This window comes from Leptonychotes weddellii, chromosome 12, assembly GCF_054177405.1.
Source record: "Leptonychotes weddellii isolate Sample4059 chromosome 12, ASM5417740v2, whole genome shotgun sequence".
NCBI lineage: Eukaryota > Metazoa > Chordata > Mammalia > Carnivora > Phocidae > Leptonychotes > Leptonychotes weddellii.
Genome location: NC_138380.1, coordinates 10,937,824 through 10,962,794, shown reverse-complemented (window position 1 = coordinate 10,962,794; position 24,971 = coordinate 10,937,824). Strand labels below are relative to the sequence as shown.

General features: G+C 37.9%; 2 protein-coding genes across 2 annotated transcripts in view; both read left to right on the top strand.

Moving 5' to 3' along the window:
* Positions 1-6,828, top strand: part of MGAM (maltase-glucoamylase) — a 77,795-nt gene extending 70,967 nt beyond the window's left edge. The window contains exons 46-48 of the mRNA XM_081799969.1: positions 696-745; positions 1,342-1,512; positions 3,475-6,828. Of these exons, the coding sequence (XP_081656095.1) occupies positions 696-745; positions 1,342-1,512; positions 3,475-3,552 (299 nt within the window). The 3' untranslated portion in view covers positions 3,553-6,828. The remainder of the gene's footprint in view (positions 1-695; positions 746-1,341; positions 1,513-3,474) is intronic.
* An 8,996-nt stretch (positions 6,829-15,824) lies between these two features.
* The window catches only part of MGAM2 (maltase-glucoamylase 2 (putative)), an 82,705-nt gene continuing 73,558 nt past the window's right edge, over positions 15,825-24,971 (top strand). The window contains 2 exon segments of the mRNA XM_081799970.1: positions 15,825-15,930; positions 20,561-20,640. Coding sequence (XP_081656096.1) covers positions 15,825-15,930; positions 20,561-20,640 — 186 coding nt within the window.

Below are 24,971 nucleotides of genomic sequence, written 5' to 3'. Positions count from 1 at the left end.
GTACATCTGAGAAACTGAATTTTTAATTGTAATTAATTGTAATTTAAATAGATACATATTGCTAGTGGCTGCTATCTTGGCCAGCACAGCTCTAGAGGATAGCCAGTGCCCTCTGATTGAGTGGTAAGCAAATTAGAAAGAGATAGAATATGGGGAAGAGTGAGCAAGCCCCAAAGGTAGGAGGTAGGGTGGGGATGCCTATGCTAGACATTAAGGATAAAGGACAAAGAAATCTTTTCTGTGGTTTTCCTTGGTCTCTGGAGACTGCCTTTAAAAAAGGTGCCTCATACCTCTCAAAATAAGCTGACCAAGACACCAGTGTTGATGTTTGTGATTTGGGTGTACATGCACATTTGCACACATATGTGTGCCTCTAGCAGTAGGAATCTAGAAGTTCTGAGGTGACTAGGAAGATGTTGGGAATGGTAGACCATGAGAAAGAGAAGCGGATTAAGAGTGGTGTCAGGAAAATGCATTCTATGAGGTGACTCTGTTAGACAGATGCATCTGTACACACCCATTTCAAACATTTGTGTAAATGGAGTTTGGGGGCAAAGTCTGACTGATCTCACAAAACTCTGTAAAGAAGAAAAGTGAAATGAAAAATAAAAATCACCCCTACTTTCTCAACAAGTAAGCAACTGGAATTTCAGAACACAGCTCCAGATCACGCTTACCTTGTTGCTTGTTTGCAGATACTTATGGAAAAGGACTCTATTACCTGGCCAACTTTTCTGCCAACCAGGTGAGTGTGACTGATACTATGAAGGGAGAACAGAGTTCTGTTGGCTTAGTTAGATGCTGGATATCGTAAGGGCATAAAGTACCGCCGAGAATCCCTTCCCTGCCCTTCTTGTTAATTTGCATCCTTCCCTTCCTATAGACTTCAGAAGGAAATTTAGTATGCTCTCTGGAAGTTTTCTGTGATTAAACCAATTTATATTTCATCAGTAATTTCTTCCAGTTCACCAAGGTGCAGACAGACAGATTGTTTTTATGTTATCTAGCCCTTGTTCCTGTGTTGCCTTGGAATGGTCTGCACAGTGACATCTCTACATGTAGAACAGAAGGTTCCTGATACCTGAGACTCTTTGTCTCCTTAGAGTTCAGGGTGAGTCTAGAGACACTGCCGGTGCTTAGCCAATGCAAAATTGGATGATAGTTGGAAGCAGGAGATAGAGGGATGAAATCATGGTCTGCATTATTCAAGGGCACAAGATGGTGACTCTCATATTGTCTTACTTCATGATCTGCATTTGTGTCTAAAAAGTTTGGGAAAATTTAAATGGATTTTGTTTATGTTTCCCCTCCCCCTGGTTTCTTTTTATTTCCAATTGATAGAACATGATGCAGAGTCATATAATTTTCAACAAATACATCACTGATTCAAACCCACTGAAACTGGGCTACGTTGAGATCTGGGGAGTGGGCAGTGTTCCCATTTCCAGTGTCAGCATCTCAGTGAGCAGCATGGTGATAACGCCAAACTTCACTAACGACCCTGTGATACAGGTTTGTGACCAGTGAAAAGTCCCGGTGGTATTTACCGGTCCAGTGCTAGGGCAGTTCCTGGCCACCTCCCTTCCAAATGATAGCTTTTCCTGCAGAGCACTTCAGGAAGCTCTCTGTGTTCCGTGTGCCAACAGTGGACAGCATGGAGGAGAAGGGAAAATTCCTGACTTATCATCATTTGGAATTGAGGGTCTGGATCCTTGCTTTTTCTTGTCTGCAAATTTATATAAAACTTTGTCTTTACTCCTTCACCTCGCCTCAGAGATCTACTTCCCAAACAGCTCAAACTACCATATTCCATCAAATATCACACCATCAGTTAAAGTTGCCCCATTATTCCATGTGCCACAAAGAAGGAAAAAAGGATTACAAAGTATGATACAATGCTTCATAGCATTTAAAATTTCTACTTTCAACACAGAGAGCTTTGCAAGCTTTCTTTAAATGAAGATTTATATCATTTCAATGTTAGTGATAATACAGAGGAAAATATTGGGTAGAGACATATGAACATTGATAAATCTGCATCAAAGTAATTTAGATGAGGTAGACTCTGAATGTGAAAAAATATTAGAAGTGCCTCCATAATTTCAAAAACCACTTGGGTGGTTCAGTGGGTTAAGCATCTGCTCAGGTTATGATCCCAGGGTCCTAGGCCACACGTCGGGCTCCCTGCACAGCAAGGAGTCTGCTTCTCCCTTTGTCTCTCCCCCTCCCCCTGCTCGTGCTCTCTCTCTCATTCTCTCTCTCTCTAATAAATAAATAAAATCTTTTTTTTAAGAAAGAAAGAAATGCCTTAACCAATTCGTATCACAGATTTTTCTTTTATTATTCAAAATTTTATGTAAATATTATAAATTATTTTGTTGTTTATTATTTAAAAGAGAAATATGTGGCATGAATGGGCTAAGGTATTTCCTCTGTGCTATCAGAGGCATTGGTGATATATCATTTCATAAAAATTCTTTCACTAGCATCATGGGATTTTCTCAAATGTAGCAAATGCTTTATACAAGTTTTCATCCTAGCACTTTTTTGATCTTACTATCAGCCAGGATTCCTATTCTTTCCTAAAATAATCCTTAAGTGGTTTGTAGTCTATCCATTCATAATACCAATAACAGCAATGAAGTTCATGCATGCACAGACAATAGCAATTGTCATGAATGCTGCTTGGCTCACAGTAATTCTAAGGCTGTTGACTGCAAGACACGTTCTGATTTCGTGGATGTTAAGTGTGGAAAATCCTGGCCCCTTGGGATCAATGCAGTGTGGCATTTCCAACACCTATCCTCGTGGTAAACAGATCTTTCTGGGTGTGCTTGCTTCTTCCTTTTTCCTGGACTGTTTTTCTTTCATAATTCTTTCTGATTATAAGGCCTGAAACAAAAGTTCTCCTTATGTATTTTTTTTAACTCGTTTCCTCATATTTGTGGCTTTCTTGTCAACCAACTTCCCCAACTTTACCAAGAGCTCCTAAAGGACTTTGCCCATTTTTGTTGCTGACCGACTCCTGCACTGTCACACTAGCTGATGTGATGGCCACCCGCAGTGACATTTTATGGAAAGCATTTGCCTAGAAAAAAAGCTGAACTGTTGAACTTTCACTGGGCAATCACCATGTCACTATGGGGGAACAGGAAAAGGAGGAAGTCAAAGGAGAGTTCTGAGGATTGGAAATGAAGACATCTTCTCCAATTTTCTGTGCAGTTGTTTCTCTGCAGTGGTTGCGATTGCATTATTTAGGGCCTGTTGTCTTTTCCCTGTCACTGAACAAGCTTTGTACTGTAAGGAATCCAAAAACAGCCTCCTCACCTGAAAACTTGAGGGCTGCCTTACAGCTAGGCAATGAATTGTGAAAGTAGCAGAGTGCATGTGGACCTTTGGCTTGTATCTGATTTGTATGAGTGCAGGAAATTTCAATTACTGGATGCCCACTCCTTTTCCTTTGGTTCCCAACAGGTGTTAAGCATTGACGTGACCAGCAGAGACATCAGCCTCCATAATTTCATTTCACTAACGTGGAGAAGCACTCTGTGAATTTTTAGAGAAAGATCTTAATTACAAACAGCTTTGGAACTACTTATATCTTATGCTTATAAAATTATTGTGTGTTGTTAATTCATTCATGCTCAGTATGGGTAAAGTATTTTGTTAATTTTGTCATATATTTTGTCTGTGTCTTGGCCCTGTGGTATGGGCCATAGGGAAATGTGAGAAATCGATGGGTTGTTTTCCTATCTCTGTGTGATGAACATGGTACTGATGGCTCCTCATATAATATCTACTGAAGATGAACTGGGTCCACGATGAAGGGGTGTGAGTGTGTGTGTGTGTGTGGGTGGGTGGGTGGGTGGGTGTGTAATCAGGGAATGGGCCCCACTCTTGCTAAATACACAAGAAAAAGCTTGCCAGGACAGTTCCAGGTCTGGGGGTTGACTAATGCCTCAAGAAGGTATTCAGAAAGAACATCTGCTAGTTGGTTTTAGGGAGAGGGGAGCAATAGGCTGAGAGCATGATACAAGGGGAAAGCGGGGAAACACAGGAAAGGTTAGCAGGAAAGATGAGAGGAAACAGAAGATGGTGATAAAAATGATCATGACAAGTAAGAAGAAAACACAAAAATCTAAGGAATAGTAGCCTCATGGGAAGGAGACAAGAAGGGCCAACTCAGGTGAATGCAAGAAGACAGGTGGGGGAATACAGAATATGGGAATAGAGGTGAGGATGAGATTGAAGCAGGCAAAACTAAAGGAAGGAATTTGAATGTAAAAAATGTAACTTATTTTTGCAGTGCTGTGCTTCAAAATGTGTAAATCTTATTTCTTTGCTCTGTGCCTAACATGTATAACCATAGTTCACACAAATGCATGCAACTTAAATGCCAGAGAAAAATAAAACAAGCAAATTTACAAGAGATTTTGAATTTTATGGTATTTTTATCCTGGGTAACCTACCTTTGGGGTTAAGGCTTCTTGTTGGGAAAACCCTTGTAAGTTTGTCTTGTTGTCTTTGGCATCAGAGTTCTTGCGGTCTAACCCACGGATGGAACAATCAGATTTATGATTATCCACCCTTTCTCTCACACCTCTGGCATGGGTTTTTCTTAAGATTCAGGTTTGTGGAAGCCTGTACTTGGGTGGTGGTGGTTGTTTTACTCATTGTAGCAACTGGCAAAATGTCTGATAAAATGTCACCTGGCAAAAACAGAATTTGCATCACGATTGGTTAAAACCTGAAATGGTTAAGATTTGGGATAAAGAAATGACTTATTAGTGTTCAACATGCATATTTACTTTTAGTATTCCTTGAATAATGAGTGTATTGGAAACAAGTGTATATACTTCCCTAAGTCTTTTTCTTTCTTTTTTAAACACCAGGAATGCATACTATTTTAAATAAATCTGATTATATTAAAATACATTTACATGAATATTTTAAAAATTTAATATAGTAACACATGAGGCATTTTTTTTCTGTACCATTCCTATGTTCTTTTCTTTTTTCTAATTTTTTTATTGTTATTACTATATCTTTTTTTTTAAGTCTCATGCTTTTTTTTTTATTATGTTATGTAGTCACCATCTAGTACATCATTAGTTTTTGATGTAGTGTTCCATGATTCATTGTTTGCGTATAACACCCAGCACATGAGGCATTTTTAATGATCACATTAAATAATTAAGATCTAGCAGTGGGCTTCATAGTGTCATAATTTCCATTGATGATCAGCATAAACAATATTTTGAGATATCTACTATAGTTTTCATAATGTGATATGAAAATATCTGTGATTCTATTTTTGAGAGACTCATGTGTACTGCTAACATGACTATGCTCTGCTATCTACATTTATAATCTAAGAAAATGCTAAATTTCAGTTAGAAATTAGTGAACAAAGAAGTATTTTTCCCATCAGTATTTGCAGATTCCTTAAGTTATACTCCTTGGAGCTCTGGGGATCCTAATTCAAGAATTCCTAGATTAAGACATGTCTGCTTCCCAGACTTCAGTTTAGTGACTGGGTCCCTATGTAGCTGTAATAGTTTTAAGAGTTCCCAAGCCTCAGTCAGTCACCTGTCTTGAATTCATTCATCCTTTTGACTTTTAAACAGCCAGTTTCTTATGGACATGAAGACTTTCCATGTAAGACTGAAAAGATTCTTAGCAGCTCTGGGAAGAGTGTCAGTGAAGGAATTGGGTATGTGGCTCCCTTAGTTTCTTTTTCTGAGCAGAGCTGTCCTCCAAGTATATGGTTGCATCCTGCCTTTCCCCATCACATATGTTTGGTCTACTGGTTGAGCATTTTCTGCTGCTTTCATTTGAATGAAAAGAACTCAGAAGGAATCTTTAGGGTCAGGGACTTGGTTAAGTCACTTTGTCACTCTGGGATCATGCCTCCTCATCTGCAAACTTCTAGTGTTAGAGAAAAGCTGTGATATCCAAACTCTGGAAAGGGGCTCTGCAGTGCTCTCTGGGAGAGGGAAGAAGGCAGATTGGCAGGGATCTGAGCTCCCCACCCTGGCTTCAGTCATTTACTCAGTTACATACTGGAATTCTATTTGAATAAAGAATTTTAGATACAGAGACTGTATCTAATCGAATCTAATCTAATCTAAAAAACTCATTTTTTCCATTGGATATTCTTTCCTGCTTTGTCGAAGGTTAGTTGACCATAGAGTTGAGGGTCCATTTCTGGGTTCTCTGTTCTGTTCCATTGGTCTATGTGTCTGTTTTTGTGCCAGTACCATGCTGTCTTGATGATCACAGCTTATTATAATATAGCTTGAAGTCAGGCATTGTGATGCCACCAACTTTGGTTTCTTTTTCAACATTTCCCTGGCTATCCGGGGTCTTTTCTGATTCCATACAAATTTTAGGATTGTTTATTCCAGCTCTGCAAAAAATGTCAGTGGTATTTTGATAGGGATTGCTTTGAATGTGTAGATTGCTCTGGGCAACATAGGCATTTTAACAATGTTTATTCTTCTAATCCATGAGCATAGAGAGTTTTTCCATCTTTCTATGTATTCCTCAATTTCTTTCATAAGTGTTTTGTAGTTTCTAGAATACAGGTCCTTTATCTCTTTGGTTAGGTTTATTCCTAGGTATCTTACGGTTTTTGGTGCAATTGTGAATGGGATCAATTCCTTAATTTCTCTTTCTTCAGTCACATTGTTTGTGTATAGGAATGCCACTGATTTCTGTGCATTGATTTTGTATCCTGCCACGTTGTGAATTGCTGTATGAGTTCTGGCGATTTTGGGGTGGAGTCTTTTGGGTTTTCCACATAAAATATCATGTTATCTGCGAAGAGTGAGAGTTTGATTTCTTTGCCAATGAGACTGGACCATTCTCTTACACCATACACAAAGATAAACTCAAAATGGATGAAAGACCCAAATGTAAGACAGGAATCCATCAAAATCCTAGAGAAGAACACAGGCAGTAACCTCTTTGACCTCGGCTGCAGCAACTTCTTGTAAGACATGTCTCTAAAGGCAAGGGAAACAAAAGCAAAAATGAACTATTGGGACTTCATCAAGATAAAAATCTTCTGCACCACAAGGGAAACAGTCAACAAAACTAAAGACAACCTACAGAATGGGAGAAGATATTTGCAAATGACATAACAGGTAAAGGGCTGGTATCCAAGATCTATAAAGAACTTATCAAACTCAACACCCAAAAAACATATAATCCAGTCAAGAAATGGGCAGAAGACATGAACAGACACTTCTCCAAAGAAAACATACAAATGGCCAACAGACACATGAAAAAATGCTCCACATCGCTTGTCATCAGGGAAATACAAATCAAAACCACAATGAGATACCACCTTATACCAGTTAGAATGGCTAAAATTAACAAGGCAGGGAACAACAAATATTGGTGAGGATATGAAGAAAGGGGAACCCTCTTCCACTGTTGATGGGAATGCAAGCTGGTATAGCCACTCTGGGAAACAGTATGGAGGTTCCTCAGGAAGTTAAAAATAGAGCTACCCTAGAACCCAGCAATTGCACTACTAGATATTTACCCCAAAGATACAGATGCAGTGAAAAGAAGGGGCACCTGTACCCCAATGTTCATAGCAGCTATGTCCACAATAGCCAAACTGTGGAAGGAGCCGAGATGTCCTTCAACAGATGAATGGATAAAGATGTGGTTCATGGAGTGCCTGGGTGGCTCAGTCGGTTAAGCGTCTGCCTTCGGCTTAGGTCATGATCCCAGCATCCTGGGGTTGAGCCCTGCATCAGGCTCCTTGCTCTGAAGGGAGCCCTCTTCTTCCTCTCCTCCCCACTTATACTCTCTCACTGTCTCTCCTTCTCTCTCTCTCTCAAATAAATAAATAAAATCTTTAAAAAAAAAAAAGATGTGGTTCATATATACAATGGAATATTACTCAGCCATCAGAAAGGATGAATACCTACCATTTACATCTACATGGATGGAATTGGAGGGTATTATGCTAAGTGAAATAAGTCAATCAGAGAAACACAATTACATCATGATTTCACTCACATGTGGAATATAAGGAATAGCGCAGAGGATCATAGGGGAAGGGAGGGAAAACTGAATGCAAAGAAATCAGAGAGGGAGACAAACCATGAGAAACTCTTGACTCTGGGAAACAAACTGAGGGTTGTGGAAAGGGAGGTGGGTGGGGTGATGGGGTAACTGGGTGGTGGGCATTAAGGAGGGCACGTGATGTGATGAGCACTGGGTATTATATGCAACTAACAAATTGTTGAACACTATATCAAAATATAATGATGTACTATATGTTGGCTAATTGAATTTAAATTTAAAAAAGAATTTTAAGTATATATGTAATATACATATACATATATGCTTAATATATAAAAGTCTATATAATATATACACTTAAATTTTTTATTCATGTGGAATGTATATATATCATATACATTTCATATATCATATTTAATTAAGACATCTGAAAATCAGTACACCAAATCAGCAGTTCCACAAATATTTTGGTTCCAGAACGCCTTTATACTCTTAAAAATTTTTGAGGATTCCAAAGCTTTTGTACATGGGGTTATATCGATATTTATCATATTAAAAATTAAAAGAGTTAACTGTACACCCAAAACGAATATTATACATATGTTAACAACTGGAATTTAAATAAAAACTTGGGAAAAAGAATAAGAACAATTACACATGAAGCCATATACACTGTGGCTACCTTGAAGCAGACCTTGTAACATGGACCTACACTTGTAACTCCTGGCCAGCTCTTACGGGAAAGGTTGGAGTCTTTTTGAGATATTCTCTCTCCCCAAGACCACATAATTTCACTTTATCTCTTTGTAGGTATGCCAAAAAAAAATAACAATCTGAAACCCTTTAACTTAAGAGGAAGAAAATTTATTCCTTTTCTTATTAAAAGCATCCTTGTTATAATATTAATTATCATAGATACCTACAAAGACAAGGTTGTGTTGGCCTTGGCAGATATGGTCCAAGTGTCAGTACCTTTCCCTTCTTGTCATTACTGCAATATCATTGAGATCTTTGCATCTTGCCTTGGAGGATGGTGCTTTGAAAGTTAAGGGTCATGCATATTTTTGGTTTCTGACTTGATGATTCAACCATCTGCTTGCTTTGATTACTTTATAAATTCTGCCAAGAACTAACTTCACCATGCCTTCTTACTAGTAAACAACTGGAAGATGCTGGGTTGCATGCTTGTTTCTTTTCTTCAGAATGTCTCTTTTTCATTGGTCAACACAAGCATGTGACGCAAAATCTTCCAGTTGCTAGTTAGCAAGAAGGGATGGCAAAGTTAGCTAATTTCTGCACTTTAGGAAACAGATTATAGCTGGGATTGTCAGTTAGCACTGAAATGTGAATGATGTCATAAGTGAGCATGGGATGTGGGGAGCTAAGGGTAAATTATCTCACAAAGAATAGAATGATCTTATGTAGTAATAAATCTCCTTTCTTTATCTTTTCCCAAGATATTGTCCCAATATGAAATGAGATCCACGTACATTTTCCCTCTAACAAAGGCTTTCTTTTACTGGAGCAAAAGATAAGGTGCTTATGTCATTCCTGAAGTTCCTGAAGTAGAAACCAAGTTTCTGTGTGTGTGTGTGTGCGTGTGTGTGTGTGTGTATGCTTGCCATTCACTGAGCATTTAAAGTAAACATGGACTATTATGGCTACTGTATTACTTATGGATCTTGGATGCCATTGAAAGATTGCATGCCCTCATATATTGTTATATATAGGATATATAACTGTATGCCCTCATATATTGTTATATATAGGATATATAACTGTGTACCCTCATAGATTGTTATATATAGGATACATAACTGTATACCCTCATATATTGCTGGTGGGAACGTAATATGTTGCCTGCCACCATTTTGGAAAATGCAATTCTTCATAAAGTTAAAGATAGAGTTACCATATGATCCAGAAATTTCACTCTGAGGTGTATCCCCAAAGAATTGAAAATATATGTCCACACAAAAACTTGTACATGCATGTTCATAGCAGCATTGCTCCTAATAGCAAAAAAAGTAGAAACAACCCAAATGTACATCAATTGATGAGTATATAAACAAAATGTAATGTATTGATGTAATGAATATCATCCGGCCATAGAAAAGAATAAAACACTGATACCTGAGGGTGCTTAATACCTACAACAATATGGTTGAATTTTGAAAACATTATGCCAAGTGGAAGAAGTCAGACACAAAAGACTGCATATTGTATGATTCTATTTATATGAAACGTTCAGAATAGGCAAATCCATACAGATAGGAAGTGGATTAGTGGTTGCAGGGATTGGGGAGAGGAGAATGGGGAGTAACCTTGAATGAGTGATGGCTTTCTTTTGGAATGATGAAAATGTTCTGGAATTAGTGGTGATGATTGCAAAACTCTGTGAATATACTAAAAACCATTGAACTGTATACTTTGCAAGGGTGAATGGCATGGCATGTGAGTTATATTTCATTACAAAAGTAACATACTTTAGCTAGCTTAAGAACAAAAATGAATCTTGAAAGATATTGGTGACTCACTGAAACTCCAGGAGGGCTAGAGTGTCAGGTTTGTAGGCTATGTGGCTAGGTACACCAGCCTGATTACCTTGTGGGAGGTTCCACTGCCATGGCCCTTAGCACATGTCTGGCAGCTTGTACTCCCAGTACTGAGCATAGGATGCTGCTAGGTCCCCCCAGTCCCTGCTGCCTCCGAAACAGTGCCTCTTTACCATCCTGGATTCCACAGGCACATCTCATTGGCCGAGCACAGACCACCGGCCTCTACCTTGGCTGAAAGGGAGATTGTGAAAGAGAATTTCTAACCTCTTACTTAGGGGAGGGGGGAGGGGAGGCAGAATTCCCAGGGTGGAAAGTTCCTTAAATATTAGAAGTTTTTTAAAGGTGCCGAAAAGTCAAAGAGCATGACAAATTTCCAGTAGAGGTGTCTTCCCACTTCAAGATTATATAATGTCTAGTTTGATGGTACTTATTTTATTGAGAATAATTGGTGGGAATGCTTATTTAAATTAATGGAAAGCTGAGTTACTCAAGAGAACTTTGGGAGACAAAATGGAAAAAGGAACAATGTGGGTGAACCAAGCAAGAGCTATTCCTTTTTTCATTTACCCATTCAACAAATAGCTGTATGTTTATGTTGGGCAGAGTGCTAAGCACAGGAGCTGTAGGTATGACTGGAGATGGCCAGCTCCCTGAACACTTCAGGCTACGTGGACAGACAAGCAAGTATAATGTAGTGTGACAAGCAAAGTAATTGGATATGAACAGGAACACAGAAGAAGCATAACTATTATAATAAAACCCCACCTTCCTCTTTTATTAACAAATGGAGCTTTCTCTAAGTCACAGGGAAAGCAAGGGCCCTTTATGGTTAGCTGGAAAATGCACTCCTATCCTCCAATCGCCATAAATTTACAGGGCAATAAATCGATCCTGGCAGAAGCTGGCTACATCAGCCTTGTCACCTTTGCTCAGTGTTCCTCAAGAACTACTGAGGGATAGACACAGCAAATAAAGGGATACGGCTATGAGGTGAGTACTTCTCTCCATGCACATGGTGGCTTTAAATAAGTAGTGCTCTTTTTTTCTTTTAAATGTCCCTGTCTGCTTTGCTAAATGATCTGGACAACTCACACTTTTCTTCTGCACCTGATATTTTCTTCCTTTTCCATAGACTGTGAGGAGTGGGGATGAGATAGTGCATGGAGTCACAGGCTGACTGGACAGGAGAGGTGTGTGTGTATGCGTGTGTAACAGATGGGGAGGGTCGAATGCAAGACGTTCCTTTCTCACAGGGAGAAAACAAGGAAAGAATTAACAGATAGGGTACTTCTGGAAGCTAGCTGAAAGTGATGGATTGGGAAGACAGTAGAGGCATCTCTTTGTGGAGAGGGAAATGGTATATGATCATTAAGGTCTTTAATAATAGCCTGGATTTTAATTATCCTAAAATTGTGTTTGATAAAAAAAAGTGGCTGAGTCGGGAGGGTTTCTAAGTAGGAGAGACTTTCTACCTTTATGAATCCCCATCTACCTGCTGTCTACCAGAATGCCAATAGTTCCTGTGGCAGGAAAATGCCTGGGGCTGCCCCCAGAGTCTTCCGAACTTCCTGAGCCACCGGTGTTGAGCCTGCTTCCCCCTCCTTGCTCCCCCCAGGAGGATTCAGGAGCTTTGGAAGAAGTAGCTGCTTTGGGTTTGTAGAGGCTGGGAAGGAAATTCTCATGGAGAGACACAATGCTTGGAGAAGGGAAGCTGAGTGACAGCACGTTTGCTGTGGTAGTGAGTCCTGGGCTGCATGTATAAGTAACGAAGTCAGGTATGGCAAGCATATGGGGTTGGTCCCTCAGACTTCTTTCACTGCCTGAAATTCTACCATTAGAGATCCAGCCTCTAGATATGTAAGCTCTGAGGTCTAGGAGACATTGTGGAGAGAGTGTGAATTCTCAAAGACTAGTTTAAGAAGCAGAGCCTCAGTGCTTGCCTCAGTCATACCACTAACCATGGTTAGGCAAAACCCCTTAACATTGACATAAAATGTGAATCATAATGCCTGCCTGGTCAACTTTGATGTAGGGGTGTCATAGGAATATAATATTATATATTATATATATGTCTTACGGGGATTAGAGTAAACCTTTGAATAATTTAGAGGAGAGACACCTGATAGATTTAGGCTAATAGGAAAGAATAGTGAATATATTCCAACTTCAATTCCAAACCCCAATCCTAACTCTGCCCTCCCTTGGCAAATTATCTGTAGATCCTTGCTCCTTACCCCTATTTCAAAATTAAGGTGCTTTTTTACTCGGCTTATTACACATTAATCAAAAGCCTGCCTCAATTAAAAAGTGAAACTATACGCATATGGCAATGCTTATAGAAATGGTCATGGCATTGGGCCAGGGCTGAGAAGAGCAGGAGTGCAGGGAAATGCGAAGTTAAAGGAGAGGCAAAGTAAGAAAAAAAGAAAATTCTTTATTTACATGGATTTACCGATTATTACTGCACAGTTGTTTGTTTGGTACGGCTGGAACATAAGGGAGAGAAGAGGCAGGCCACACAGGCATAGGAGATGTCATGACGACCTTTGATTACAAAGCTGAAGAGTTTGCATTTTATTTGGAGAACCACTGAGGACCTGAGTATAGGAAAACCAAATAACCTTGTTTGTGCAGTAGAAAGATTAATCCATCTGCCAATTGGAAGCAGGGAGCCAGTGGGAAAGTTGTGGTCACAGTTCAGGCCAAAAATAATGGCTTGACTAAAGCATTTCCAGTAGAGATGGAGAATAAGATACAGATCTGAAAGATATTGGGGAAGGAGTCTGACTGAACTGGTGACTGGCTGTGAGAAATGCAAAAAAGAGAGAAGTCAAAAAAGTTATGTAGATTTTTTAATGAAATTGTGATTCTGTTCCTCAAGATATTAATTATTGAGGAGAGGCCAATTGGGCAGAATTGGTGGAAGTTAGGACTGGGGTGTGGGGAGCAGTGAACACATGTTCAAATGTGTTGAATTTGGTTAAGTGTGTGGGACATCCAGGTGAGATATCTAATAGGCAGTTGCACATATAAATCTGAATCTCTGGGCTAGAAATACAGATTGCATTGCCCTCGGGTATTATATGAAGTCATATGAGTGGTGGAGCTTGCTAAAAGAGAGAGGATGGTGGACCTATGTTGAAAATATAGGGAATATCAATATCTTAATGAAACAGGGGACTAAAAGAAAATTGGAGGAGCCAGAAAAGTAGGTGAAAACCAAGATTAAATGATAATCAAGGAATCCAAACATGGAGAAATTTAAAGAGGAAGGAGTGGTTGATAGTGCTGGGTGATTAAGAGAGTGCCCATTGTATTCAGCAGCTAAATCACTGGTGACCTTGGCAGGGCTCCTCCCTCCATTTCAGTGGAATGCAAGAAAACAGAAGCCATGCCAGTAATATACAAGGAAGTTAATGCAGACAGTGTGCCATTATCTTTTTGGAAAGTTAGCTATAAGAGGAAAACGAAAGTTATAATGGTACCTAGAGAAAGACACAGAAAAATCACCAGAGTTTAGGGTGACTTGGGATATTACTTTTGAGGGGAAAGAGCACATTCAGAGGGAGAGGTTGATAATGCAAGGAAGAGGAAGGATAATTGGTGGAACAAGATTTTTGAGAAATTCAAAGTGTGTGAGATCTACAGAATAGATACAAGGGTTATCCTTAGACAAGAGGAGGGAAATCTCTTCAGTTGAGAAGAGGGGGAAAAAATAAGAGTTTACCTAGATACAGATAAATTTCATAGAAATGCTTGGGTTGAGAAGCAGGTATATGGAATAGTTTCTGCAAAATTGTTGTTTCGTTTGTGACGTTGGAGATGATATTGGCTGAGAGTAACAGCATACGTGACAAAGGTTGGGGCTTGAAAACAAGGATCAATGTTTGAAATTTCTCCTGTGAAAAATGAGAGAAGGTGCCAAGATTGTCAGTCAGCTTTAAGGCCCAGTATATTTGTCAGATTATGAACCCAGTGGCATCTACGTTGGGCTGAGTGCATAAACTCGGAAGGCAGAAGTTTGGATCAATGGTTTCATTGTATAGATTCAGTTAGCAGACGAGGGAGCAAGGAAGATGAGAGAAATAATAGCTGCTGAGGACTACATCAGGGAATGATAACAGCCAGGAGGCCAGGAGGGACTAAGAGATTAAGAGGGAGTGGAACAGAACAGAAGCCTCAGTGGATCCAAGAATAAACAATGCAGTAAGAGGGTAAAAGGGGGTGGGCTTCTGCCCAGTAAGTAGGAAGTAGAGGCTTAGAGTTCAGAAATGGAACAATTCTGGAGGGTGATAAGTTCCAGGGAGTAGCCAATGTGCAGCCATGGTGGGAAGAGTGCTGAAGATGGTGGAAAGTTGGTCAAGGAATGACATGGTGAGGGCCGTCATGGGGTTGTGAGGCATATGTATAATGTGAGATTTGCTATAATTAGAGCATAAGCTTGGGAGTACCTCCAGAATCTGACTTCTGGAGATGAAGAAATATACATCCAAATAGCTAAAATGCCCACCTATTGGTAGGCAAGCCAGGACAAGAATGAATGTTCTTTGGTTCCCAGTTCACTACACACTCCAATACACCAAATATTTTAAAACTTGGGTCTATGTATGCATGATTGGCAAGGTTACAGTGAGCCACCAAATCTACATGGGTTTGTGTGCTGTGACCACGCAAGCAAGCATTGTGCTGGAGATCAGGATTAGGTTCATTTTTGTTACCAGAGACTTAACAGGATTAGTCACTTCTAAATAATTAAACATCTTGCCATCATGGCGTGAGAATTGGAATAAGAAGATAGGATTCAGGTTTTGTTACTTTTTCTCTCCCTGAGTGTACCCTCCACTCTGCTGCCCAGGGTGGGTGTGAGGATCAAAGTGGCATCTAAAAAGGCTTTGTGAGGCACCTCATTGCCTCATCTCTCTCCTGTACTCTGTTCCACTCCTCCCTCTCTACTTTCAGTTCTTTATGTTTGAAATATTCTTTCCTTGGACAATACTCAACCCTCTGCAGACAAAAAAGGCAAAGGCTCTAGAGGTGTTGGATGCACAGACTAGAGTAATTGTAAACACCGTGAGGAGTGGAAACCAGTATTCTTTGGATTATGTAAGGAGGAAAGCTTGTAATCAAGTCATCTTGCAAATGAATTCACATTATAATCATGATGCCTTTTGGATTGATGGAGCTTTGTGGTTTGTTTAAATCTCATTATTTGTGTCCATCTAGATGGCAAGGAAACTCAGTATATTGGAAGTCCTTCTGATCATCTTCTCCCTAACTGTACTGGCTGTAGACATCTTCTTGATGTTTTTGGTGTTAAAGAAAACTGAAGGTAAGGAGGATGCTTGTGGTTTTGGGTTTGGAAGGATTACATTCCTTCGCTCTTCAGCATGGCACCACATTGCATCACTCAAAATCCACATCCACCAATTTCAGTCAAGCTTCAAAAGACATGTTTTCTTTTTCTACAACAAAACCTTGAATGCCAGTGACATTCAGGGTCTCCCAAGTCCCATTTGATGAAGTATTAACAAGAAACAAAATTAGGCTTATCAGATGTCTGTCCTTCAATCCAGTCATGAAGTAGTAGAGCCTTCAAGGAGAAAGAACAGTTGAGGTAACAGTGCCCAATCCCACTACATTATGAAAAAGGAAATTAGGTTGCAACAAGTTGATTAACTTGGCTTAAATATATCAATTACAATTAGCCTCCAGCCCATATTCTGATTGAAATAGCTATGATTTCTTCATCAATACCTTCAAAACTGTTCTCTTTCACACAGAAGCATCCAATAGAATGCTTTGTCCTCCATGCTCACGATACTCAAATAATAAAATAATAGTGTGTAATATAAAAATATATCCCCAATTAAAACAGAATCTGAGGTTTATTTTGCTTGCTAAAGCTCATGTTATACATGCAGATTAAGTGTGCATTGAAAAGAAATTGTGCTGATAGCAGAACCCTACCTACTCAATCTCTCTTCACCACTCTCCACAGTTAGGGTGCTTTCTAGGAGCAACTATGTCTTTGAAAGAGGATCTGAAAACCATTGATATAAGCTATTTTTAGCCTATTACTATTTTTTCTCTATTAAACTTTGGGTAACAAGTCCCATGAGTTTATTGTCCAATGTATGTGAATAAGTAGTTTCTTTTAGTCAACATAAAACTAGATCTTCACGGGGCACCTGGGTGGCTCAGTTGGTTAAGCATCTGCCTTGGGCTCAGGTCATGATCTCAGGGTCCTTGGATTGAGCCCCGCATCAGGCTCTCTGCTCAGCCGGGAGCCTACTTCTCCCTCTCCCTCTGCCCCGCCCCCTGCTTGTGATCTCTCCCTCTCTCTCTGTGTCAAATAAATAAATAAAATCTTTAAGAAAAAAAACCCTATATCTTCACACCTACATTTAGCTGAAACCACACTCTAATTCATGCAGAGTAGTCAATTCCACTTACACCTGTTCTATATATTAGGCTTCTTTCAAGATGCTTTTTGAAGATACGCTTCCATGAATTGAAAAGGAGGGTTTATTTATTTATTTATTTATTTATTTATTTATTTATTTATTTTTATTGTGGTAAGGACAGTTAACATGAGGTCTACCCTCTTAATAGATTCTTAAGAGTACATCAGGCATGATTATTCATAGGCACGATGTTGTACATCAGATCTGTAGAACTTATTCGTCTTGCATAACTGAAACTTTACATGTTGATTAGCAACACCCCATTTCCCCCTCCCCCCCTGGCCTTGGCAACTATAATTCTAGTCTTTTCATCTGTGAATTTGACTATATTAAATACTTCATATAAATGGAATCATGCAGCATCCGCCCTTCTGTAACCAACTTATTTCACTTAGCAGGTTCATCCATGTTGTTGTAAATGACCAGATTTCCTTCCTTATCTTACAGCTGAATAATATTCTGTTATATGTATACATACCACATTTTCTTTATCCATTCATTGGTTGATGGACGCCTGGGTCGTTTTCACATCTTGGTTATTTGTGGATAGCACTGAAATCAACATGAGAATGCTAGTATCTCTTTGAGGTTTTGATTTCAATTCTTTGAATTCTTTGAATACATATCCAGCAGTGGGATTGTTGGATCATATGGTGGTTCTATTTTTAATTTTTTGAGGAAATTAATATTTCCTCTGTACTGTTTTCCATAGTGGCTGCACCAATTTGCATCATTCCCACCATTAGTATACAAAGGTTCCAATTGTTCCACATTCTCACTAACACTTATCTTTTTTTTTTTTTTTTTTAATAATAGCCATCCTAAGATGTGAGGTGATATCTAGTTGGGCTTTTGATTTAAATTTCCCTGATGATTAGTGATATTGAGCTTCTTTTCTGTCGGCCATTTGTGTGTCTCTAGAGAAAAGCTTATGGAAGTCTTTTGCCCATTTTTTAATCAGATTCTTTTTGTTTGTTTTTACTATTGTGTTGTAGGCATTCCTTATATATTTTAGAATTTTGCCCATTTTCAGATAGATGGTTTGCAAATATTTTCTCCCATCCTTTATGTTACCTTTTCATTCTGTTGATGGTTTCCTTTGCTGTGCAGAAGCTTTTTAGTCTGATGTAGTCCCATTTGTCCATTTTTGCTTTTGTTGTATGTGGTTTTGGTATCATATCCATGAAATTCTTGCCAAGACCAATTTCATGAAGTGTTTCTCACATGTCTTTTTCTAGGAGTTTCATGGTTTCTTTTTTTTTTTTTAAGATTTTATTTATTTATTTGACAGATAGAAAGAGCACAAGCAGGGGGAGCAGCAGGCAGAGGGGGAAGCAGGCTCCCCACAGAGCTAGGAGCCCAATGTGGGACTCGATCCCAGGAGCCCAGGATCATGACCTGAGCCAAAGGCAGACGCTTAACCGACTGAGCCACCCGGACGTCCCAAGGAGTTTCACAGTTTCAAGGGTCTTATATTTAAGTCTTTAGTCCAATTTTAAAATAAATTTTTAGGGGCGCCTGGGTGGCTCAGTCGGTTAAGTGGCTGCCTTCGGCTCAGGTCATGATCCCAGGGCCCTGGGATCGAGCCCCACATCGGGCTCCCTGCTCAGCGGGGAGCCTGCTTCTCCCTCTCCCTCTGCTGCTCCCCCTACTTGTGCTCTCTCTCTCTCTGTCAAATAAATAAATAAAATCTTAAAAAAATAAAAAATAAAAATAAAATAAATTTTTATTTAAGTATATATACATAAACAAGTATAGAGCCATAAAGGTAGGAGAGTTGTTTTGAGGTCTTTTTTGAACAGAAACAAAAGTACTAAAGGGCACCTATTAGGCCCACAGTAACTGTTGACTCAAGCTTCAAATGGAATTCTGGGTGTTGACTGGCTCATGGAACCTGCTAAACTGGATCCTACTTCTGATGTTACATTGGAGGGTGGCAGGGGTGGAGTTGGGGTTCACAAAGGTGACAAAAGCTAAAGTAAAAATAGCCAATGTTGAGCGAAGGTCTTTATTCAAATGGGGACAATAATACTGTCCCAGTTTACCTCACAGATGGCTGAAAATGAGTGGGGAAAGAAGCAAAAAATAAACAAAAAACAAATGTGTGGGGTACAGGATAACCACATGTAAAAAAATAATTCTGGATCCCTACCTGACATTACATATGACAATTAGCTCAAAATGGATCAAAACTTGAAATGTAAGAGTCAAACCTGTAAAATTCTAAGAAGAAAACATAAATATTTTGACCTTGGGTTAGGCAACAGTGTCTTAGATATAACACTGAAACCATAACAACCAAGGAAAAGATAGGCAAGTTTTACTTAAAAAAATTATGCTTTAAAGGTCACCGTCAAGGAAGTGAAAAGACAGTCCACTGGATGGGAAAACATATTTGCGAGTGATATATCTGATTCTTGTATCCAGCATATATAAAGAAATCTTACAATTCAAAACAAAAAAGAAAAATAATCCAGTTTTTAAAGTGAGCAAAGGATTTGAACAGACATTTCTTCATAGAAGATCTACAAATGGCCAATATGTCATGAAAAGATGTTCAGTATCAGTTTTGGGGAAATGCAAATCAAAATCAAATGTCTTCACACCCACTAAAATGTCTATCTTGAAAAAGACAGACAAAAACAGTTGTTGAGGATGTGAAGAAATTGGAACCCTCACACACTGCTGGTGGGGTTGTAAAATTGTGCAGTCCCTTTGGGAAAGAGTTTGTCAGTTCCTCAAAAACTTAAAGATAGAGTTAATCGTATTACTTAGCAATTCTATTGCCAGATATATAGCCAAGAGAATTCAAAACATATGTTCACACAAAAACCTGTATGTGAATGTTCATTGTAGAATTCTATGCAATAGTCAAAAAGTGGAAACAACCCAAATGTACATCAACTTTGGAATGGATTTTTTAAAGGGTTATATATACATACTGTGGTTATGAATCACCCATAAAAAGGAATGAAGTACTTGTTACATGCTGCAACATGGATGAGCCTTGAGAACATTATGCCAAGTGAAAGAAGCCAGACACCAAAGACCACATAGTTTATGATTCCATTTGTATGAAATATTCGGAATAGGCAAATCCACAGAGACAGAAAGCAGATTAGCATTTGCCAGAGACTGGGAGAAGAGGGGGATGGGGAGTGACCATTAATGGGTACATGCTTTCTTTTCGGGGGGATGAAAATGTTCTGGAATTAGATAGTGGTGATTGGTTGCACAACTTTGTAAAATCCTGAAAGCCATTGAATTGTACACTTTAAAAAGGTGAATTTTGTGGCATGGTATGTGAATTATATCTCAATAAAAACCAACCAAACAAAAGGCAAATGTATTTAGCACTTGTATGCACATGTAGATATTGGCTGCTAGTAATCATTGACTGGAGAATTGGCTGAAAGTCTATAACTTTCCCTGCATCCTTCCTGGAATTGTGATTGCACTACAGATGTCCAACTTTTCCCTTTAATTCCTATGCAGAGACTGCATTTGTTCCAGAGTGCCCAGAGATCCCCGAATCAGAGAGGATAGACTGTGCTCCAGGCCAGGTGGTGACAGAGGTCAGAGAAGTGGGCTCCCTGCTATCGGTCTGCTGGGTTTTATTTAAAAGAAAGGAGTGTATGAAGTGGGAAGAGGGTGGTGGTGGAGGGGATTGTGGGCCTTTGATTCATTTGAAGTCATTTCTTTCTTGCCTTATTAAAATAACCAGCAACACTGTGGAAGTGGGGGAAGCAGGATAGGGTAAAGGGAAGAGGAGGAGGGACTCAGTGAGTGTTGGCTCATGGGGTCTCAAGTCCAAAGTCGAGGGGGAAATCCCAGCATTGCTAAATGTGTCATATGTGTGATTCCAAGGCTAGCCATGGGAAGGTGAAATGTTTGTGGGCTAGACCATTTATTCCTTAAGAATAGAGGCCATCAAGCACATATGGATGACTGAGTCAGTCACCTGTAGAACTCCAGTGACTTGTTATAACAAGAGCCTTCTAAAATCAGTGTCAAACAGATCACTAAATTCCATTCCTGAAATGGAATTACCTTACCCTACCTGTTAACTAACTAGAATTTAAATAAAAACTTGAAACAAACAAACAAAAACCAAGAAACCAAAAATAAAATCATGTATTGGCAACAGATTCTCCGAAATGAATGTGTGCTAAAGAACGTAGATTTTCTCCCTGAGTAGCTATCACAAGAATATCAACTATTTGAACACTGCTTAATTGTAACTTATGACTTTATCAGAAAGGAGGTATATATTTAGATTTTATTCCTTTCTCCCATATTCTACATTCTATATCCCATAATATCTTATTGGGATATTAATTAGGACTGCATTGAATTTTAGATTAAATTTAAGAAATATTGATATCTCAGTAATTTTGAATCTTCCCATTCTAAAACATAGGAAGTCTCTCCATTTCAACTCTTTTTCGTGTATGTATATTTCTCAACTGGGTTTTATGTTTCTCTTTCTCTTTACACATATATAATATGCATTTTATTACATACGCATTATGAGGGTTTTTTCTCTAGATCTTTCATATACTTAGTTTCTATTGTATATACAATCCATTATATTTTCTAACTGGTGCTTCTTTTATTACTGATTATTCTATATTTATTTATTTTATTTTATATTTATATATTTATGTTATATTACATCATAACACATTAATTATATAATTGGCCAACTGAAATTTCCTATTGTTTCTAAATGGTTTCTGTACTTCTTGAGTTATTAAGTACACAGTTCTATTCTAGGCAAATAATGATATGTAAGAATGGAATTTCCACTTCATAGGATATATACATGTTTATCTTCCAGTGATATTGCAAAATAGTTTTTCAAAGTGTTTGTACCAATTTACACTCCCTGTAGCAATATATAAGAGCAATTACTCAGCATCCTAAACTACTCGTGGTGTTTTCTCCTTTTTCTTTTTTTCTTCATGTAATTTTAACTTAAAAATTTTTAATATTGAAGCATAGTTGACACTATGTTATATTAGTTTCAGTTGTACAACTTAGTGATTCAACATATCTGTACATTACACAATGCTCACCATGATAAGTATAGCTACCATCTGTTACCATACATTATTACAATATTATTGACTGTATTCCCTATGCTGTGTACATCTCATATGACTAATGAAGTTAAACACCTTTTCATATTACTTCTTGGCTACATGGTTAATCATATTTGTGAAGTGCCTTTTCAATTTTTTAACTGTTTTTTTCTGTTGGGCTGTTCATATTTTTCTTATTGCTTTGTAGTAATCATTTATATATTCTGGATACGAATCTTTTATCAGATATATAAATTTTAAGTATCTTCTCTTACTCTGTGATTTCACTTTTAACCCAATAGTGACTTTTGATGAAAAGTAGTTCTTAATTTTAATAAATCCACTTTAAGAGTTTTAATATGCGTTTTTGTATTCTATTTAAAAATCCTTGCTTACTCCAAAGTTAGAAAAATATATTCCTATATATTCCTCTAAAAGCATTGTTTTATTTTTCAGATTTAGATTTTTAATCAAGTTAGTTTGATTTTTATGTATGGTATCAGGTAGAAGTCCAGAACATTTTTTTTTTCTTGAATCTTTAGTAGATCCATCACCACTTATTGAAATTACCATCTTTTCCCCTCTTCATTGTAGTGGCACCTTTACTGTAAATTATGTCTTTGTATGTGAGGACCTATTTTCAGAATATCTATTTTGTTCCACTGTTAGTCTGTTCGTTTGCCAAGACCACACTGCCTTAATTAGTATAGCTTTATAAAAGGTCATGATATGTGGTTGTGTAAGTCCTCCATATCATTCTTCTTTTTCTTCAAGATTGCCTAGCTTATTCTTGACACTTTAGGTTTCTAAATACATATTAGAATCAGTCTCTCAGTTTCCCCCAAAAAAATCTACCAGAAATTTTACTCTGTTCACCTAAAATGTACAGATTAATTTTGGAAGAATTTCCATATTTACAAGAGTGAATATTCTAATCTATGATCATGATATATTGCTTTATTTATTGAGACTTAATTTTGAAGTTTTTGGTGGAGAGGTCTGAAATTTTTTTCCAAATTTTTTTCTATTTGGTATTTGATTTTATTTAAATATTTTTAAATTTTAATTTTCTGTTTAAGCTGTTGTTGGCATATTGATTTAAAATTGATTTTTTGAATATTGATCTTGGAACCAGAAATGTTCTTAAATTTATTTATTAATTATTCTAGTTTGTTTATAGACACTTTTGGATTTTCCTTAGACAATAATGATACCTGCAACTAATGACCATTTAAATTTTTTTTCCAATGTGCCTTTCTTCTTCTTTGTCTTGTAACACTAAGGATCATTTTTGCTTCTAATTTTTCAATATTGTTTGAGATATCTCATCTAAAAGGCAATATGCAACTATAGTAAGTTTCAGAGAATGGAACCTTCTGGAGACTGATTTTTAACTAAACGTAAGAAATAACCTTGCAGTAAAATATTAACTATGAAGGTGGAATTTCAGATTAATCATTCACAGAACTCTCAGAGGCACTACTGAAAAAATCTTTATATCAAATGGAAGTTTGTTTAGATAATTACCAAGCAATTCTCAAATTCTACAAGTTAGTAATGTGAGTGGAAAATAGCATAAAATTCTATTTAAAAGATAACTGGAGAATACTCTTTGGGAAAGTTTGGGGTTAGGGGAAAAATAGAGATAGGGAGACTTGTCATGAGTCAACCACTGTAGTCCAGGCAACAGTTTATGAGGGTCTGTGTTCTTGTCTGTGGTGGCAGTGGAAATGGAAAAGAAGAAGGAGATGTATCTACATCAAAGATTTGACCTTCGGTGTCTGTGACACTGGGAATGGCTTAAAATTGAAGTAGGCATGTTATGGCAGACTGCCTTCAAAAATACTGTATTTACCTGAATGTATTAGATTTCTTATCTTATTGCTTTTTATAGAGGTCTACAGACCTTGGAACAATTTATAGCAGTGAAACTAACCTTTTGGACTTTACCAACCTCAGTTTCAAAGGTAGCAGAGCCACTGAATATCGGCTTCGGACTTAGGAATATCAGTTATTGAGAGGTTATCCAGAACCTGCAAACTCTTTCTCCACTGATCCCCTCCAGCTTTTTTTGATGTTATCTGGAGAGGATGAGGCAGGAATATCAGCTGTATATATGGAGAATTAATAAGTACATTTAAGAATATTTTATGGTTATGATGTGATTGCTTTGTTTATAATAGACATGAAACATTGATTTAAGTTATATTCATATTGTCATTTTTCAAAGCAATTACATCAGATGCTAGCATATGAAATACTTGTCAGTACCATGCCTTTTCCAAATGAGTAGTGTTGTGACATATTCTTTTGTTTTTTTAATCACAAAATTTATGCTGGATACATTCCTTTAATAAAAAAGATTGAGACATTATAGTTATGTACAGAGTAAAATGGGGAAGTCTTTCCTTATTCATAATGCTTTCTCTCTACCTCTAGATCCCCTCCCCAGAATTAATTCAGTAGCTTGGTGTGTTTCCTTCTCTTGATTTTTCTATGCTTTTGCGTATATGTATATATTATGCACACATGTCAATATATTTTTTGTTTTGTTTTAACACAAATTATACTATATATATTATTTTATAATTTGCTTTTTAAATTTAGGGCATTTAAATTTACCACATTATTATATTTTAAAAATAGTTTGCTTCTGAGGACACCTGGGTGGCTCAGTCAGTTAAGTGTTCAACTCTTGACTTTGGCTCAGGTATGATCTCAGGGTCATGAGAGGGAGCCCCATGTCAGGCTCCATGCTGAGTGCAGAGTCTACTTGAGATTCTTTCTCCCTTTGCCCCTCCCACCCTGCTCATGGCATGCTC